At 42.0% G+C, this 18754-nt stretch overlaps 1 protein-coding gene across 1 annotated transcript; it reads left to right on the forward strand.

Annotated features, from left to right (window-relative positions):
* Window positions 1-6280: 6280 nt before the first annotated feature.
* Window positions 6281-18010, forward strand: PRSS35 (serine protease 35). Its single transcript, XM_038131187.1, has 2 exons — window positions 6281-6405; window positions 12040-18010. Exon 2 carries the CDS (start codon window positions 12056-12058, stop codon window positions 13295-13297), a length of 1242 nt encoding a protein of 413 aa, XP_037987115.1. The 5' UTR covers window positions 6281-6405; window positions 12040-12055; the 3' UTR covers window positions 13298-18010.
* Window positions 18011-18754: the final 744 nt, after the last annotated feature.

The raw sequence follows: 18754 nt of genomic DNA on the forward strand, positions 1-18754 counted from the left end.
CTTTAGCCAGGCAAACTTGGGGTTTCTTCCAAAGCTTCTCAGAGTCTTTGTTCATGCACTTTTTTTCTCTTCACATCAATATATCATTTATCCATATCATGGTATACTGCATTAGCATCTGTAATTCACTGAATCTCCAGCAAAGCTGCTGATGGGCTGTGCAATGGGAATGCCAGTCAGAGGATACTATTTCTTTCAAAGTAGTATGCTCACAAAAATGGTGTGGGTTGGATTTTTTTTTCCTTAACATACTTACTTGCAACCTGCCAACACATTGCATGCATAAAAATATTTGCCAACTGACACATCTCCAGAAGTACCTCTTCTTGTGGAAATTTTTCTTGAGGAAAATGTTCACCTTTACATATATATATATGTGTGTGTGTGTGTGTGTCTGTGTGTCTGTGTGTCTGTGTGTGTGTAAAATGAACATTACATATATATAAAAATAATTTCCAGGATGATACAGATCAGGTAAGAACTGTAGGTTTTGTTTGTTTTGTGATGATGAGTGGGTAATTGACTACTTTTCTACTAAGTGCACAAATGTTAAAACAGTGAGCCTGTCCAACTTAATTTTCAATGCTGCTCTAGAGGGACATAAAAATGTGCTAAAAGTCAGGAGCTAGGTGGTGACTGGGCTATTAACTAACATACTTTCTACACTGTTAGAAGAGCTTCTCTCCTGTGGGTCATATACTGAGGCAGAACCACATTTATTTTTGCTTGCTGCCTCACTGAAGAAAAAATCATAGAATAATGGAACAGCATGTGTTAGAAGGAACCTTAAAAATGATCCTGTTCCAACCTCACTGCTGTGGACATGCACACCTTTCACTGGACCAGGTTGCTCAGAGCTCCATGCATCTGCTTGATTTGATCACAAACTTGACACAGTTTTAACTCAGAAATGAAACTTCATCATGTTTGCGCTACTACAAAGTGAGGCTTTTTTCATGTCTATTACTTACCCATATATCTAGCTCCTAAACCCATATTGTGAAAATCAGGTCACAGTTAGACACCTAAACTTTCACATCCCTCCTTTTTGTCATCTGTAAGTTCCCGTGTTGATGACAGTGCACTCATTGCTAACCTCCATGTGTCTGGCATCACAGCACTTTGTACACCCTATCCTAACCTCGCTGTACTGCAATAGTCCATTGGTCTATGCAGAATTCTCCTGAATTCTAGCATTTCAGGAGCGCTAGCAATGCTGTTTGTCATCCTCTCTGTCCCCATTGTGTGCACTGTTAAACAATTACGCGATGTATTGCAGTTTCTGTGTCTTTTTCAAGTTCTCAAAGGCAGGGTCTCTAACAGAGGCCTGTTTCATTCAGGGTTTCAGTCTAACCGGTCAGCACTGTGTCACAGGCACCTCTGAACAGCACAATAACCAACCCCACTGGTCCACAAAACAAAAGGGCCTCTGTGGCAACAGGCTGCCACAGAAGAGACACTACCATGGAGACTATTCGTGATCCTGTAAGAAATATCCATTGTATTTCACATCCCTTTGTTCTGAAAGCAGTAGGAAATATCTCACATCCATTCATCACGAGCCAATGAGTTACCCCAAGTTTAGAGTTTGGGAATTGGAAAAGTGTTAAAACTCACCAAAAATAGTCTGGGACCAAAAATCTGCCTGGGATAAGAAAAGTAGAAAGGAAGGGAAACATCATATATCAGCTGAGTGGGAAGAGCAGCCACAAGTACTCAAGCTTCAACTTGAGAATTAAAGTATGAAGAAAAGGGAGTTACCTGCACTATCCAAGTAATTATTAGTTTTGGAATACAGCACATGGGTGCATGTATACACAAGTAGAAGAAGAACTGAAGAGAAAAAGGGAAGAGATTAAAGCTAACTTCTTATGGGAAATACAACAGCTTTTAATTTGGTTATAGGCATTGGCATTCTTTTTTACATCCATGAACCTTGTTTCAGTTTTCCTGAGTTGCACTGCCTGTCTTCCCTTAATTCACATGTGAGAGAATATTTTGTGGGTAGGTGCAGTACAAGAAGGTTGCAGACAAGGCATGTTGTTGCTGTGATCAAACATTTTTTGGATGTGTGCAAGGCCCACGTGTTCATTCAGCACCGCAGGGCCAAATGACATTCCAGGAGCAGCTGCCCAGCCATTACATCCACACTCAGTGAAACTTCCCTGCAGGGGAAGTTGAAGCACTTATCTCAGATTTCTACCTGTAAAAAAAAAAAATCTTATTTGGAAACATTTTGTAACTCATTTTGTGCATTATTTAGCCCAAGATAAGAATACAAAAGGTCTGTGAATTCACTCAAACCCATCCTACAAATCTGATGGTAAAAACTTGAGGTTTTTAGTTTGTATTCTTTGGATATGCAGGAAGAATTTTGATAGAAGTTAGTGCATTCTTGATGTTACTGCAGATTTGCTTTTATTTTTTTCCTCTGACTTCTGGCTTTTTTAAATTTTAGGTATCATTCTTTCAAAGTTGCAAGTGAACATCTCTCAGTTAGTATATGATCTCAAACTTATTTTTGGAACATGTAAAAATACCGAAAGGGTTCACTAATCTTTTGATGAGATAAAATTACTTCTGAAGGATAAAATTAGCATGCTGGAAATTTCCCAACAATTATATTTTTACAGCCCTACCATGTATATTATACAGTGTATTTTCAAAGTATCAGTACTCTGAAATATACATTAGATACATCTTCTGCAAGCTATATTTTGAAGAAAAAATTTTTGTGATAATTATTTTTTTAAAATCTCTCATTATTTACGAAGAATGATCCATATTGTATAATCTTGTTATTATGAGAAATAAAACATTAATGAAACAGGCATCCTAATCTTGGCTAGGATAATTTTCTTCCTAGTAGCTGGTTCAGTGCTGTGTTTTGGATTTAGTATGGGAACAATGTTGGTAACACACTGGTGTTTTTTTATTTGTGGCTCAGCAATGCTTACTTTGAGTCAAGGACTTTTCAGTGTCTCCTGCTCTGCCAGTGAGGTGGAGCACAAGAAACCAGGAGGGAGCATGGCCAGGACAGCTGACCTGAGCTGGCCAAAGGGATATGCCATACCATAGAATGTCATGCCCAGTGTATAAACTGGGGGGAGCTGGCTGGGAGGCACAAATCACAGCACAGGGCTGGGCTGGGCTTCAGTCAGTGGGTGGTAAAAAATTGTATTGTGCATCACTTGTCTTTCTGGAGGCTTATTCCTCCTTTTTTTTTTTTTTTTTTTTTTTTTTTTTTTTTTTTTTTTTTTTTTTTTTTTTTGCTTTGTTGTTGTTTGTTTTTTTGTTTTGTTTTGTGGGGTTTTTTTTGCTACCTCCATTATTTTTTTACTATGAATACTGTTATGGTTATTGTTCCCATAGTGTCCTACCTTATTTCAATTATTAAAATGTTGTTATTTCAATCCATGGATTTTAATTTTTTCTGATTCTCTTCCCTATTCCACTGTGGTAGGGAGAGTGAGTGAGTGAGAACCTCTGAGGAGGTTAGGTACTGGCTGGGGTTAAACCATGACACAGAATTAAATAAAAAAATTTTTAAAATAATTTAAATTTGAAATTTAGATTCCAAAATCAGGAGGGAGGGGACTGATGGGTCAAAAGCACACTGATCCCACCACCCGGTGTTCAACAAACAGAAATGAACCTGCGCCATCCATTTCTTCTAAAAACAGGAAAGAAAGTACAGGACAAGGGGATCCATTTTTCAAGGGATGATAGGTTACCACAAACAACCTACTTTGTGCTGCACTATTCAGCATATTCATAAATGGTCTGGAAAAGAGATGAGCAGTTGGTGACAAAGCCTGATGAGGCTATTCTTTCGGTTAATAAAGATGAGACGACCTTGATTATGTGCAGGAAAGTTTATGGGAGTGACCGAGCAAAAAATTGCTGCGGAGGTCAGTGTAGATGCAAAGTGTTGCACAAGATGAAAAGGGCCCTTACTTGAGGTATGAAATGGCAGGATCTGATCTGGTCATTTCTTCTCAGCAGAGTCCTGGAGTTATGAAAACGGTCCGATGGGAACATCAGCCTGGTCATCATCAGATGAAAAATTAAAATAAAATTAAAAAATACTACTAAGTATTAAGAAATCAGCCAAGAACAAAACAAATAATATCTTTTTGCTGCCACAAAAATCCATATTTTGCTTGCATCTTCTGTGTAGGTAAAGAATCATAGAAATATTGGTTGAGAGGGACCTCTGCAGGTCACCCAGCTCAAGCTTTCCCTTGAAGCAAGACTACTGCCAACATCAGATCAGATCAGCTGTGGCTTTGTTTATCTGAGTGTTGGAAACCACCAAGGATGGTGATTCCACAACCTGCCTGGGTCATTTGTTCCAATGTTGCATATTCCTTTTGGTGAAGAAATTTTTCCCCATGACCAGTTTGAACCTCCCTAGCGGCAGTTGTAGCTCAACACAGCTGCCCAATCCAAGTAAGCTGTTGCTCCTTGTTTTCTACTTGCCACTGCCAAGAAGTGTTTGGCTGCATCATCCTTCAGATGCTTTTCTGTTCCCTGAACTTCAGCAATAGGATGGAAAGCAGGAACGTTTTTGATGTAAAGCACAGCTAACTTAAACAGAATTCTTCAGGGTGGGAGAAGAGTTAGAGAGTATATGATAGAGAACTAGTGAGCATCAAATGAGGATAGCAGTAGTCAGGTTGAGAAGACACTAAAAGAGGCAAGGTTTTGCACAAAGAGGTGTTTGACCTGGAGAACTTGTTACCAGAGCAAGTTGTAGATACTACAGATCCATGTAGGTTGAAGGGAAGGTGGGCAAGTACTTGACAGAGAAATCCACTAAAGGTTGCTAAGATCATAGAAAGTGCACCTGCCTCATAAAATCTCTGAATCTTAAATATTGGTGGCTGTGAAAGTGCTGAAGGGAACTACTGCCTTCAGTAATGCAACCCGATATTGGTCTAGCAAAGCCCTTGGTCTCACCCAGTGTGGAAGCTCTTATGTTCAATATATTGTTCATAAAACTTCACCACTTTGCCTCCATTTCTGTCTTGACTTTTAATTAGATTGGTAATTCTTCAGGTCATTTTCTCTGGAACACGAACTATTATTATATTATTACTATTTTGCTTTGTTTTTAAGTTGTACACACAAACAACAACAAACCCAGAACTGCAAATGAAAATTTTGAAGAAATAAGCTTCAGTCTTCAAAATGAAACTGCAGGCTGGAGTTTGCTGGTCAAAGCCTTATTTCCAACCTGTTTACAAATTTGGTTCCAGTAAGTTTTTGAAGTTAAGACTTTTAAAGGAAGGATATGCCTATGATTAAAAACACGAAGCAGCACTCTGGAGATCTCACTCTGATCTCCAGAAATGCCACAAATTTCCTGCTGGTTTTGGCAAATCAATTGGCCTTCATTTAGCATGAAATGAGTTTCCATCCGATGAACTCAATGGAAGTGCTTGTGTTAAGCAGTAGCAGAACTGCTTGGTGAGGGTACTTTTCACTTTGTCTGTCTGTGTGGCAGTGGACAGCTTTGGGGAGGGCCCTGTCGTAGTGCCAGGGGGTGATACAAGGAGGAGAGACCTCCACACGAAGCTTTCTGCCTTGGGACGAGAAACCACAGGAACACCGAGGGAAAGGAGGAAGGCAAAGAGGAACAAAGAGTGATGAGGAAAGGAGGAAGGTGCTTCTCACCTGGCCTCTGAGACCCAGAAGAGCGGGAATGGTCCAGAGGAGAGGGCAGGGAGGGCCCGTGAGGAACAAGGCACTCCAGAGGAGCGGGGCTGGGAGACAGGGGTGAGGGCAGGGAGGAGCGGGCAGGCCACGGTCCGTGGGAGCGCCATTCCCCGCTGCTCGCCTTCCCCAGGAGCGCTCCGGCGGGGCAGGGGGAGCGGCCCTCCCCGCTGCTGCCGCCCGTACTCGCCACCCGCACAGGTGGAGCGGTGCGAACGGTGCGAGCCCCGCTGCCCTTCCCTTGGGACGGGTTCCCTCCACCTCCCCGCTTGTCCCCGCCTCGCCACCCCGGCCCGGCAGCCTCCTCCGCCCCGTCCCCGTGCGGGTCACCGCGGCCCCGCGCCCGGAGCCCAGAGGAAGCCGCCGCCGAGGCGATGCGCCTCCCGCTCCGCAGGCAGAGCCCCTTCTTCGCTTCTCTTCCCATCCGAGGAGACACCGGGATCTGCCTCCGCTCCCCTTGGCCCTCCCCCTCGGCTTCCTCCCTCTCGCCTTCTTTTTCTTTTTTTTTTTTTTTTTTTTCCTTTTTCCATCCCCTCCCCCGCCTGGGAAGACCTGGCCGCTCCCCCCGCCCCGTCCTCAGTAGCCGCGGGCGCTGGGCGGCGGACGAGCGGCGCGGAGCCGGGAGCCGGGAGCCTGAGCCCCGGGGCTGCGGCCGCCCTCCCCTCCGTCCGTCCTGCGGGCTGCCAGGTACGACCAAGACCCTTCCCGGCGTCGGTCTCCGGGGAAGAGGCAGCCCCCAGAGAGCTGGGTGGGCAGGAGCGGAGCTGGGGATGGGGGCTGACGGGGAGCGGGCACTGCGAGCTAACCAGCGTCTCTAAGGTGATAGTTTTTTGCGATGTCATTCTTCTTACGCGAGTCGTTTTTAAAAAATGATGGGGTTGAGCGATGTCAGTACCTTGAGCTTGGCAGTTGAGATGTTTTGTATAAAGTTCCTGCCTCTTTAGCCTGACGGATATATATTTGATAGGGCTAAAACGCCACGCGTTTATCTGGTCCTTGTTTTTTTCATATTTGAAGCCGGTTTCACAAGACGGCTTAACGGGACTGAGGCAAGGGGCATATTTACTGGGTTTTCGGGGGTTTGTCTCCGCTGTGCCTTCTGCGGAAGCAGGCAAGGAGCCTCTTCACCCTTCAAAACAAACTCCTTTAATTCTGATTCATCCCCTCACTATTAGCGCTACCATCTCCGCGCTCCCTGGAACTGACAGTAATTTCATCCAGATTCGTCACTGCTGGAAACAGATTTATCTTGGAATAGCAAAAATAAAAGAGCAGTGCCAAGGTATTTAACTTGCAGGCTTTCTCAGGCGCGGAGAAGCAGAACCTCCTGCGGAAAGCAGGACCAGGGAATGCCTAAGGAGAGATAAAGGCTTCCTACCCGGATCCTCCTCTTCTTGCAGGACAGCCCTGTGCTTTCACGCGCGAGCACACAGGAGCGGCCGGCAGCAACGGAGAGGGCAGAGGGAAGGCGGCCATCCCGGCAAAGCCCTCCCGTCCCAGCCGTTCCTCCGGCCGGTTCCCGGTCTGTGCCCACCCGCTGCCGTCCCGGGGCCGCTGCCCGGCTGGCAGGGCTGGACCCCCGGAGCCGCTCAGCAGCAGTGCAGTGGCCTGGGCGCGACCTCCTTCCCCTCCGCCTGCTCCCGGCGCGGCAGAGCGCGGAGCGGATCCCGGCCGCGGGAGGGTCGGGGCGGGCGGCGGAGCGCGGAGCGGATCCCGGCCGCGGGAGGGTCGGGGCGGGCGGCGGAGCGGATCCCGGCCGCGGGAGGGTCGGGGCGGGCAGCGGAGCGCGGAGCGGATCCCGGCCGCGGGAGGGTCGGGGCGGGCGGCGGAGCGCGGAGCGGATCCCGGCCGCGGGAGGGTCGGGGCGGGCGGCGGAGCGGGGCTGGAGCCGGGCACGGCGCCGCTGCCGGCGCTGCGGGAGCGCCGCCCCGCGGCCGCGGCGGGCACTGCGCCCCTTACTCGCGGTGCTTTATTTTCGCCGCCCGTGGGATTTCAGAAATGAGCTGTCACGCCTGCCGTGTAAAATTAGTTCTTCCGATGAGTACTGAAGCTGCCTAAATTTTTGCAAGAGACAGGAGCCGTAGTGGGTTTTTTTTTTCGCAAATTAGAGAGTAGAACAACATCCATACATCACTGTACAGTGTGAGCGCACCTGGAGGAGGGCAGGCGGAGCAGTGGTGGATAAGATTATGGCAATGGTTTCTTCCAGGGAGTGTGAGATATCAAAAATTTGTTCTCTATTTTGCTTTGTCAGAGTAGAACTATGAATTCCAACTTTCAGGTCATTTCAAGAATAAGGCCAAAAGGAGTTAAAGGAGACAGCTACTATAGCATCCTCTGTTATTTTAGGGCCTAAAAATTGAATTTAAAATTGTGTAAGCTTAGTTTGAAATGTGTTGACTTTCCTACAAGAAGAAGGAAACCGTGGGGAAGAGACTGCACTGAATAGACCAAGATAAAACACTGTCAGGAAGCTGGACTGAATTTTTCTTCCATCTGAGCTACACTGGCATGTAAATTTCTTCTGTGATAGCCTGAAGAGAAACCTATTCTAGTTCGGCTTGACTATAAGCCTTTTCCTGAGCATCTGACATGTATTCAGCTGGAGTAAGGTAGAAAAAATATTTTAAGGATATCCTCAAAAATTAGGTAGTTTTTGTTCTGTGGATGCAAAAAGTTTAATGTTGGAAGCAAGAAATGAGAAGAACTAAAAATAGTTTTTCTTGTATGGACACGCCTGGCAGCTGGAATGCCACCAAAGTTATCAACTGAGTTTGGAAACTGGAGGAAGAATTTCAACATTTTCATATAGCTGGGGATTTCTCTCTTTCTGGTTTCCATCTTGTCTTCTCTTAAGTAATTCATCATTCCTTAAGGAGCTGACTCAAGAATTCCAATTACTGTAAGCCAACCCAAAATCTGTACGGCAAAGGAGTGAAGGAGCGGGCAGAACATCTTGGGGTGTGGAGGAAGAGTGGAGAACGGGTAATTGAGGGTTTTTTTCTTGCAATCAGCTTGAAGCCTTCTCAGAACATTTCCTCCTTCCCCTGGAGGCTGTATTCTCTCTCTGCTTCTCCCACCCTGCAAAGTTATCTTTGCACCCATCTACACATTTCCATCGGAGCCCTGTATTTCCCTTTTGCCAGCAGCCTGTGCTGGGCCATGGCAATTGCTGACATTGCCCGTGATTGGAGCTGGCCTCCTCTAAACAGTAGAGATGGGGTTAGCAAGCAGATCTTAAATGCATGGCTGGAAATGACAAAGCTGCCTGGCAGAACCACTGCTCTGGTCTGTAATGAGAATTACCGTGTTTATCAAGTTCCTTGAACTTCTTCCAGTTATCCTGAAGTGTAGTTAGTTCATTCCCAGTGACAAGTGGTTCATTATACATGAAGAAAGTCTTGGCTTCCAAGAGTGCCTTTGTAAGTAGTGAGCACTTGAGTGTCGTGTTTCAAATGGAGGGCTCCAAGGCATCTGTGGAAGGTTCTGTGCTTTGACTTTTTTTTCTTTCTAAAGAGTGGCAGAAGGGAGCCATAGTACTCCACCCATTTTCTTGAAGAAAGTCTCTATAAAGCAGAGAGGAAAAAATGGACTTCTCTGTAAACCAAGTTATGAGATCATCTGCCATCAGATGGAAAACATCAGCCATCACAGTGGAATGACATCAACCTAGACTTTCTGTGTGAACTTTCCTTAGGGCTCACAAAGTTCAGCTACAGAGGAATATAAAATATCCAGACCCTTATGAAAAGCTGAAAAAGGGAGGAGTAATCTAGGGAAAAATAGAAAGAAATAATTCTTAAGCCTGGTATTAGAACTGTCTTGTTCAGCAGATATATTAGGGCAAAGCAAATTTAAACCAGCCTTTCTACATGAATATCACATTATTTATCCTCAAACCATGCTAGTTTGTGACAGGCTGGAAATAAAGAGAAGGAGATGCTTCTTCATACAACATGTAGTTAAGGTGTGTGACTCCTGGATGCAGAACATTATGGCCACAAAATTCTATATGTATTCCAGGGAAGACTGTCAAACTATGGAAGAAAAATTAATGAAGGTTTCCTTACACTACAGAAGCTACCTGTGCTCTAAAGTCCACCAGGTACAACTGGTTGTAAGTTAAGAAACTGTGAGGGAGGAGGGGCATACCTGGCTGCCCAGTTCCTATCCCTATCCTCTACCCTAGGCAAACACATTTAGTCAGTGTCAGAAACAGGATGTTAGGACAGGCAGGCCTTTGGTCAGACCAGGAAGCTATTTTTTATGTTCTCATTATAGTATTTTTTTATTTTGGCATCTTCTAACTTATCCACAGATATGTAAAATAGTAATTCTTCCTCAGATTTAATGCTAATTGGGCAATAACTGAACCAACACTTTGAAGTTAACTTACCATATCAAAGATAATGTTTAAATGTGCACATTTCTGCTATACCAATAGGCTAGACTGGTGTGAACAACTAGTGTCCCTCTACAAAATCTTGTGGCTGGGGCGATTCCCCAGCTCTGCTTTCAAAACTTTCAGATATCTTTTCATATGACCACATAGACCCCAGAGCTCAGACCTGTGAGTCACTGTAGTTGCCTTGGGAAAGTCCCCGCATCTTCTCCAAAACCTGAGTTAGCTGCTTGCCAGGGAGGGTTTCCTTGTATCCTTGTATTGTAAAATGTGGTGTGTATATATATATATATATATATATATATATCCTAGTAAGTGGACTCCAGCTCAAAGTTCCATTCTGACAAAGTTGAAAAGTGTTAAAACTATGCTAAAACAAATCCAGCCTCTTCCTGGCATCAGAAGCAACAAGCTGTGGTTGAACTGTAGTGCTTACTTAACAAAAAAATATATTACTTATTATAGACAACAAATATGTCTATAGGATAAAGATGCCTCCAATATCATAGGAATCACTGGTCCATTACACAGCTTTGAAAGTGATGTTCCCCACTTCTTTTTCCATATACTGGCTGTTTCACTGGAGAGCACCACTTCTACTATTCTAAACTAAAATGAAGGAAAGTGGTTATGTTTGCCCTGGCCTACACTGCCATTGCAATATAAACCAAAGAGCTTAACCACATACAAATCCTTGAATTGCTTGCCTTTTAAAGTTTAATCATAGACCCTTTCTTCCTTCACTGCTGAGGTTTCCATGTAATTGGAATGAAGGATGTTGGAACTGAGCACAGCTTTCCCAGTGGCAGCTGCCAGTAGTTGGATAATGCCACTGACATCAATGCTGCCAAAAGAGAAAAATGGTCTTTTCAGTAATGTTTTGAGTTCAGAATCAAGAGTTCTGGGTTCAGTTTCTGGCTCTGCCTTAGACTTCTAACAATGTTACATTTTTCCTGCATGTTTCCCAACTAGAGATGGGAATAATACTGCTTTTTGTCTTTCCCATTTAAAGTATAAGCTCTTGATGTGGTGGATCACCCCATCTAGGTGGGGCATTCCACACGTGACCACAAGGCACAGACAGCACAGTTCCTACAGCCTTTGTGGGATTCTGAAAAAGGCATGTGATGAGTAACCAGAGTTGTCCCTCCTACTCGGCTGAGCTTTGCTGCATGTATGTATAACCAGGAGACTCCTCTACACCAGCAACATTCTGCTTTCCTCATTTGTCTGTCCATCCTAGAAGACCTTGGTTCCTTGGGATAGCAGTTAGCAAAGTGCCATTTTTCATATGGCAGATTCACAGTTCTCATCTGGGTGGGTAGTGGAGAGCCGTTGGTGACTTTTAAGTCAGCTAAAGCCACATTTTGGCCATTACATCAAAGAGCACAATTGGTCTGGTTTCCCAAGGGTTCCTAAATCTCATGAGTGTAGTCTGTCTATCCATCTCTTCTTGGATCCCAACTTTTGAATACACTGAGGGTTTTCAAGTGTGATCTACCTTCAACTATATAGCTTTAGGAAAGAGAAGCAGAAACATAATATGTAACCGCATACTTTGGAATAAATAAAACTAGGATGTTCTACTTTGGCATGAATAAAACCAGCATGTTCTACCAAGTGGAATGACTCAGACTGCTGTCCACTGAGGGAAAAACAGGTAAAACTCAGTTGGTTTCATCTTCCAGTAGGTAGCTCAGCATGGATGCTGGCTGAATTATCTGCATCCATCTTGCTAGCAACAATTGGAAGAGTCAGAGACAAAATAGGGAATGTCTGAGGCATTTCTATTTTGAGCAGATTGTAGAATTCTGTTCCACTAATGTCAGTTCTAAAATTGCATGATTATACTTAGAAGATATTAAGATAACTGTATATATTTCCAAAGTGTATTTTCAAATCTCTCTTTCTTGTTTTAGAAAAAAATAAAATAAAATGGAGCACATGTTACTGCTATTCATAATTTTCATACCTATGTTGGGCCTCAGTAATGGAACAGAAACTGAACAAGATTTTACTTGGCACTTAAAGAAGATTCCCCAGATTGTGAGAGAAAGAACTTTCTCCCTTGACAGCCCTAAATTTGAAGCAAAAACCAAATTAGAGCTGAACAGTGTATGTGGAATTGAATGTCAAAGAAAACTGCCAGTGCCAAGCTTGTCTGACTTGAAGAGCCTCTTATCCTATGAGACTGTTTTTGAAAACGGCACACGGACCCTGACTGAAGTGAATGTCCTCGGTGCAGTGCCTGACCCAGCTGCAAACACAACCACAGGAAGGCCTTTGAGGAAGAAGAGGCAGATATATGGGACAGACAGTAGGTTCAGCATCTACGACAAGAGGTTTATGACCAACTTTCCGTTCAACACAGCTGTGAAGATCTCCACGGGCTGCAGTGGCATTCTCGTTTCCCCCAAGCACGTGCTAACAGCAGCCCACTGCCTGCACAATGGCAAGGATTATGTTAAGGGCAGCAAAAGACTGAGGGTGGGCCTGATGAAGACGAAATCCAGAGGCAATGGCAGGAAACGCAAAGGTGCTAAAAGAAGTAGGAGAGAAATTTCTGTGGCCAAAGAGGATCCCAAAGCCACCACAGAATTAAGGAGACAATCCAAAGGCAACGAGAGAAAGCAGAGGGGATCTGGGAGGAAGCAAGGGACCTCAGATGGCATGCCCTCCTTCCAGTGGACCCGGGTGAAGAGCACGCACATCCCAAAAGGCTGGTTTAAGGGTGTCTCTGGGGATATTGCCCTGGATTATGATTATGCTGTTCTTGAGCTCAAGCGTCCCCACAAAAGGAAGTACATGGAGCTGGGAATCAGCCCAACAATCAAAATGATGCCTGGCAGCATGATCCACTTCTCAGGTTTTGACAATGATCGGTCTGGGCAGCTGGTGTATAGATTTTGTAGCATTTCGGATGAGTCCAATGATCTGTTCTATCAGTACTGTGATGCTGAGCCTGGCTCCACAGGATCTGGCATCTATCTCCGTCTGAAGGAGCCAAACAAAAAGAAGTGGAAACGCAAGATCATCGCTGTTTACTCAGGCCATCAGTGGGTGGACATCAATGGTGAACAGCAGGATTACAATGTAGCAGTACGAATTACTCCTCTCAAATATGCCCAGATTTGCTTCTGGATACATGGGAATGACGAGAATTGCACACAAGGCTGAAGAGAGCTGAGCCTCAGTTTTGCTTAGCACCCTCACTGCCATAGAGTGAAAGGCGGCCGCAACAGTGACTGGAAGAACATCACTCCACGCCAGAACGTTCTTGAACTCAAAGCTCGCAAGTAGTGCTATGGTGACTTACGGAATGCTGAATTTCTAGGGGAGGGGTAGAATTGTCAGACAAAATATTTCTAATTGTAATCAACCTAGATACGCACTTAAAACCCCAAACTATATTTATGTTGGCAATTGTGATAAATTCAAGTCACTCGTGAGGAAAAAAATGGCTGCACCTGTTTGTCATTTTTTTCCCCAGAGGTAGGGTTGAAACATCTCAAACTGGTGTTATTAAACAATATCTATTTTTTTCCAATGGATTTACTTTTCTCAGGGTTCTGTTCCAATTCTTCAAATGCAAGTTGTGTGTATAGCATGTTCCTGTATGTGCAGAATGAACTGCATGAGAACAAGACATTATTCCAGCATTCTCTAAAGACCACAGGTCCATGTTGAGAAGCAGCACTATAGTTGATGATTGTTAGTTTGGAAAACTTCCTCTGCTGGTTGCTGCAGGAACACTCCCATGGAAATTCCAAATTAATGTAGCTAAGGATTCCACTAAAAGAAAAATTCACTCCATTGCTCAGTAAAAACAGCAAAAGAGAAATTAACAAAAAAAAGTTTCTGTGTTTGGAAGAAGAACATGCATGTAGACATATTTAATGCCTTTACACATTCTTAGAGAAGCTATAGATATCTTAAACACATGCATTTGGCTTCCAACTAGTATTTGGAGAGCTGTAGGTTTAGTTTCTAGTCAAATGTGTAGCTTTACCATTGGGAGAAGTCACTGACTCCTGAAGTGGCTACTTGACAATCACTTGGAGCTTCAAAGATGATGTATTTTCTGGGTGCTAAACATTTCTTCAGATTTTATAAATTACTTTTATACAAGTTCAGCTTCATAGATAGGATAGTATGTATTAGACTGGGAGTTGGAAATCAATATTTTAGTTTGACTTTATACAGTTTTGCAAAGTGTGTGGTTTCAATCATGTTATATTCAGACTCTGCCTCAACATGATTCACAGGGTTAACTAAAAATTTCTCCCAACTAAATTATAGCACCTTCTGAATGGTAGAACTATCCTGTGCATTATAAAAGGTATCTTGTTAGATAGCAGCAGTAGTTAGCAAATTATTTGGTTCAATATGTTTGCAGAACCATGTATTTAATGAAGACACAAACTGAACTTGACTTTTATACACCTTTAAACACAAACCACTTTCTTAAAAACTGTTGTTGATTGCTATATAAGTCTATATCTTTAATTTTATGTCAAGATTTTGAAATACACAGAATTCTTATGGTGCTACCTTAATCTAATAACATAAAAAGATACTGTGCCTTTCTGATCATTTCCTTTGGTTTTCAATACTTCCACAGTATTCACTACCGTAATATTTATTTTTTTACCATAAATTTGTGCTGACCAAAATATATTTTATTCCTGTGCAGGAGGAAAAAATTACAAGATTTTTAAATAATTTTTGGTTTTTTAATCTTTAAAACATGCTTGTAATATCTTTTGATGAAATAACATGATTTTAAATAACCCTTTTTTTTTTTTCTTTTGGTGTGTGGTTGAAAGTATGTAACCTGACACACTGAATGTGCAGGCAACTTTGTCCTATTATTGCCAAAGCATAAAAATTTTAAGACTTTCTTCCATATCATAACCCTAACAATATTTCATTCATTGGAAGAGATCTCACTTTAAAGGAAACTATTTCTTTTAATGTCAACCTTTCCAGGGAAAACTCAGCTTTTCTTCCTTTCTCCCAAAAACTCACTTCCTCTCAAACCACGACAATTATGTTTTAATTTTATTTTGTGTGATTGTTTGCAGAAAACTAATAATAATAATTTTAAAGTTTAGAAATAAATCTCTGAGATTTTAGGGTTAATTATTTTTTATTGTTGTTAACATCTCTATTAACACATGTGGCTTTGCTGACAGTAGTTTTAAATCACCTCGGTCCAGTATTTAATACTCTTGCTCTATGCAACAGATTTATAGTATTTTTTAGTCAGGTCAGTAATGTTTTTCTTAAGTGCCTTTTTCCATAGTTACTGTGACAAATAGGGTACCACATCATTAATCTAATACAAGACAACCCAGGTCCATGGATTTTTTTACAATTATTGTCATTGTTGATTTGGGTCCAAAACTGATCAAGATAAGGGGGCTTAGTAAATTCCTTGTTTCGTTGAGTCTTATTTAGGTGTGCTTCTCAGAAGAAGAAATAAAATCTATTTCTTTGTCACTTTGGGCACTGGGAGCAAGGTAAGAATGAAAAAATGAAAAATGTTTGATATCAACTTCCAAATGGTCTTGTTATAATAATCATCCGTTCTAAATATCTCAGCCACAACCTGAAGTTTCTATACCAGGTTGACAAAAACTCTTTCTTTTCAGAGAATAAGTACTAGATGCTCATTTTGTAGTACTAAGAGATTAAAGAGGTTTGCCAGAGCAACATAAAAATTAATTTCAAACAAACAAACAAACCTCTGTGTCTCAGTGCCCATGCACAAACACATGCAAATACGCATGCTTGGAGACCATGGTTGTTTTGACTGAGTTTTGGTGTTGTCAGCACCTTAAGACCAGGGAATGCAGGTAGAAGAAAGACACAGACAAAATGCTTTTCCTATTGTCTCATCATGGTGGGCAAAATTTTGGTCTTCCACTTGGTCTTATAGAGAAATCCATGCTTTATGTACGCATTGTGTCTACCTATTACAGGGACTTCAGTTCATAAATCAAGTACTTAACACACAATCCCAGGAATTCAATGTCCTGCATAAAGCTCTTGGTACCCACCACTGCAAATGGAATAAAAATTGTTGAGCCATCTCAGATTTTATTAAAAACCTGCAGTTACTATCTAGTTACCAACGAGAAAATAGGAGGAGGAAAATATGATCCCAGTAGATTAGATCTTGCTGCTGTCTAGGACACCAGCAGCAAGGCTGGGTTTCCAGCCCTCGTGATGTTTTCCTAAAGGATTTTTCCTCTCTCAGGTACCATGGTATACAACATTTGTTTTCATCAGTACTAATTCTTTTCCATAAGAGTTTGTATAGTAGATCTTTGTATTTAACTGTATTCCTGGCTTTAGGAAAAAACAACTTCAGTCAAATCTCTTTTCTCCTGGAATTTATAAAGTCAACAAGTAAGTTTTTTTCAGGGCCAAAGATAAACCTCATATGCAAGCCATTAACACACCCAGACCAGCTTCTGCAAGGTATTTGTGCATGTCTTTAACCTGAGGCTCTGAGAACACACGGTGGAAGTCAAGGGGGTTATCTGCAGTGTGAAAAATTAAGTTCAAGTTTGTTTTAACAAAAGAAAAGCACAACATTATGTAAGGAAATTATTTCTGTTATATGAGGTATAGAGTACCCAATGTTTTAATAATTGCTTAAAGAAACTCCTTGACTCCTTAAGATTTACCATCTTAATTTTGCAGATTTATGTGTCTATATGGAGTATGAATCAGCATGAATATGGCTTAAATGAAAAAAAGAACTCATCCACATGTGGAGGAGAGAAGCAGCTGAGGAGTTCTTTCTATTCTCCTGATAAGGGATGACCTGGCAGCAAACAGCAAATAAAAGAGAAAGAAAGAACAAGTAGATGGTATGGAAAGCCAGGAAGATGGAGATGGTATGCAAGGATAAAGAAAGTGTGCAAAGTATCAGATGAAATACTGCAAGGTAGCAGAGGCACTTATTGTGAGAAAGAGTAAGCAGATGGTAGACACAATAGTATGAATTAAGATGTGAAATTCACAAGTTTCATGACAATTTTTCACTGTTAAAGATAAGACTTTGCTTCCCAGCCAACAACAACAAGAAGAGGGCTGTGAGAGGACTCAGGCTGTGGCAGCGACTGCTAGCAGGCAGGGGTTTTTAACCCTGATCTACAATCCATGCCTGAATTTGCAGGGACTAGGCTTCTGTTCATTCAGGGTCCTTGGAAAGCGGCAGATCTGTGTTCTGACCAAAAGGCTTGGCAGTATGAACCTCCCAGTACACTGGATCACCAAGAATGTAGTGAGTAAACGGAGTTTCTCAAACCTGACCTTTTTTACGGGATTCCTGTAAAGGCTGTTCCCCACTGGGAAAAAATTAAACAAAAAATCTCAGACTTAAGGCATTTAAATGTTGGCTCCATTTTTGCATGTATCTAGAAATTCTAAGCAATAAATTTTTTTCAAGTGTCTTCTGATTGTGTTTGGCACCCATAGGAATTTAATCAACTGCTTCCAATTTTAAAGCACAGATTATTGCAGATAGTTCCATCTACAAATTCCTGGATTAAAGAATGACTGGGGGGAAAAAAAAGAATGTTATTAAATTGAAAGCTTAAAATTTCACTCTAATCTCAAAGGATTTGGAAGTATATTTTGGTCCCCTTTGTACCAGTCTTTTGCTCCAAGTGTCAGAGCACTTAGATTAAAAACATCCAGAAGTAGCTTTGAGGATTCTTTTATGTTTTTTGCTTTTTCAAGACCAACAGAAAACATTAGAATATTTTAACTGTGCAAAATGACAAGCCATCTGAGAAAATAAATGCAAACCTTTGCTCTGTTAATATTATATGATGCACTTATTCTGTCAATAAATATTTTCTGTTGTTTTTCTTTTCCTCTGTCATGATGTAGTTTGTTAGCCATGGTTGTCTTACACAAACTTCATTCTCTAAGTGCCTGTAATGATTTTTCAGTGAATCATCTGGGACTTGGTCTTACAAGATATTAATGTCTCTTTAAACTTGTTCTGGGAAAAAAAAAAACCTCCCTGTCTTCAAGATAATTACTCCATGAGCAAATTTGATGAGTAAAAAAATTTAGTTCAGCAAGGAAATGACTCAGAGTCTACGCCGCAAGTTATTAATTCTAAAATAAGTAATTAGTTCTGTTTCTGCTATTTGCTATAGTTACACTTTCTGCCTTGGAGAGCTGTTGAACCAGGCCAAATTAGAAGTATGTAAAATATTATAATATTGGTTCTTAGAATTATCTTAACTCTGTGCCCTTGAAACTGGTGCTGATTTTATCTCTGAGGGTAAAAGGAGAGATTTTTGGCAAGGTCAATAGCTGCTGGAAATATTTAATGGAAAGTTAAGAAATTATTACACCTGTAATTAACAGTGTGTCTAATGCAAACAATATTTACCATGGCTCTGGCAAGGGCTTACCCACTAGCTCTTATATGGGGAGAAGGAAGTGCCACAGGGAAATAAAAGGAAAGGATTGACAGCTTTTTGACCTGGAAAAAAGTCCTTTTGGGGCTGGTAACAGGATCTAAATATTTTCATTGCTGAAATCTACTTTTTGCCATGATCTGGGGGAATGCCTTGGTGCCTGAGAAATGTCTCTCAGCCTCCA

This window comes from Motacilla alba, chromosome 3 (assembly GCF_015832195.1).
Source record: "Motacilla alba alba isolate MOTALB_02 chromosome 3, Motacilla_alba_V1.0_pri, whole genome shotgun sequence".
NCBI classification, from domain to species: Eukaryota; Metazoa; Chordata; class Aves; order Passeriformes; family Motacillidae; genus Motacilla; species Motacilla alba.

Bases quoted from the DNA above. Each gene is read 5' to 3' on its own strand.
- PRSS35 (XM_038131187.1), top strand. From the start codon at position 12,056: ATGGAGCACATGTTACTGCTATTCATAATTTTCATACCTATGTTGGGC.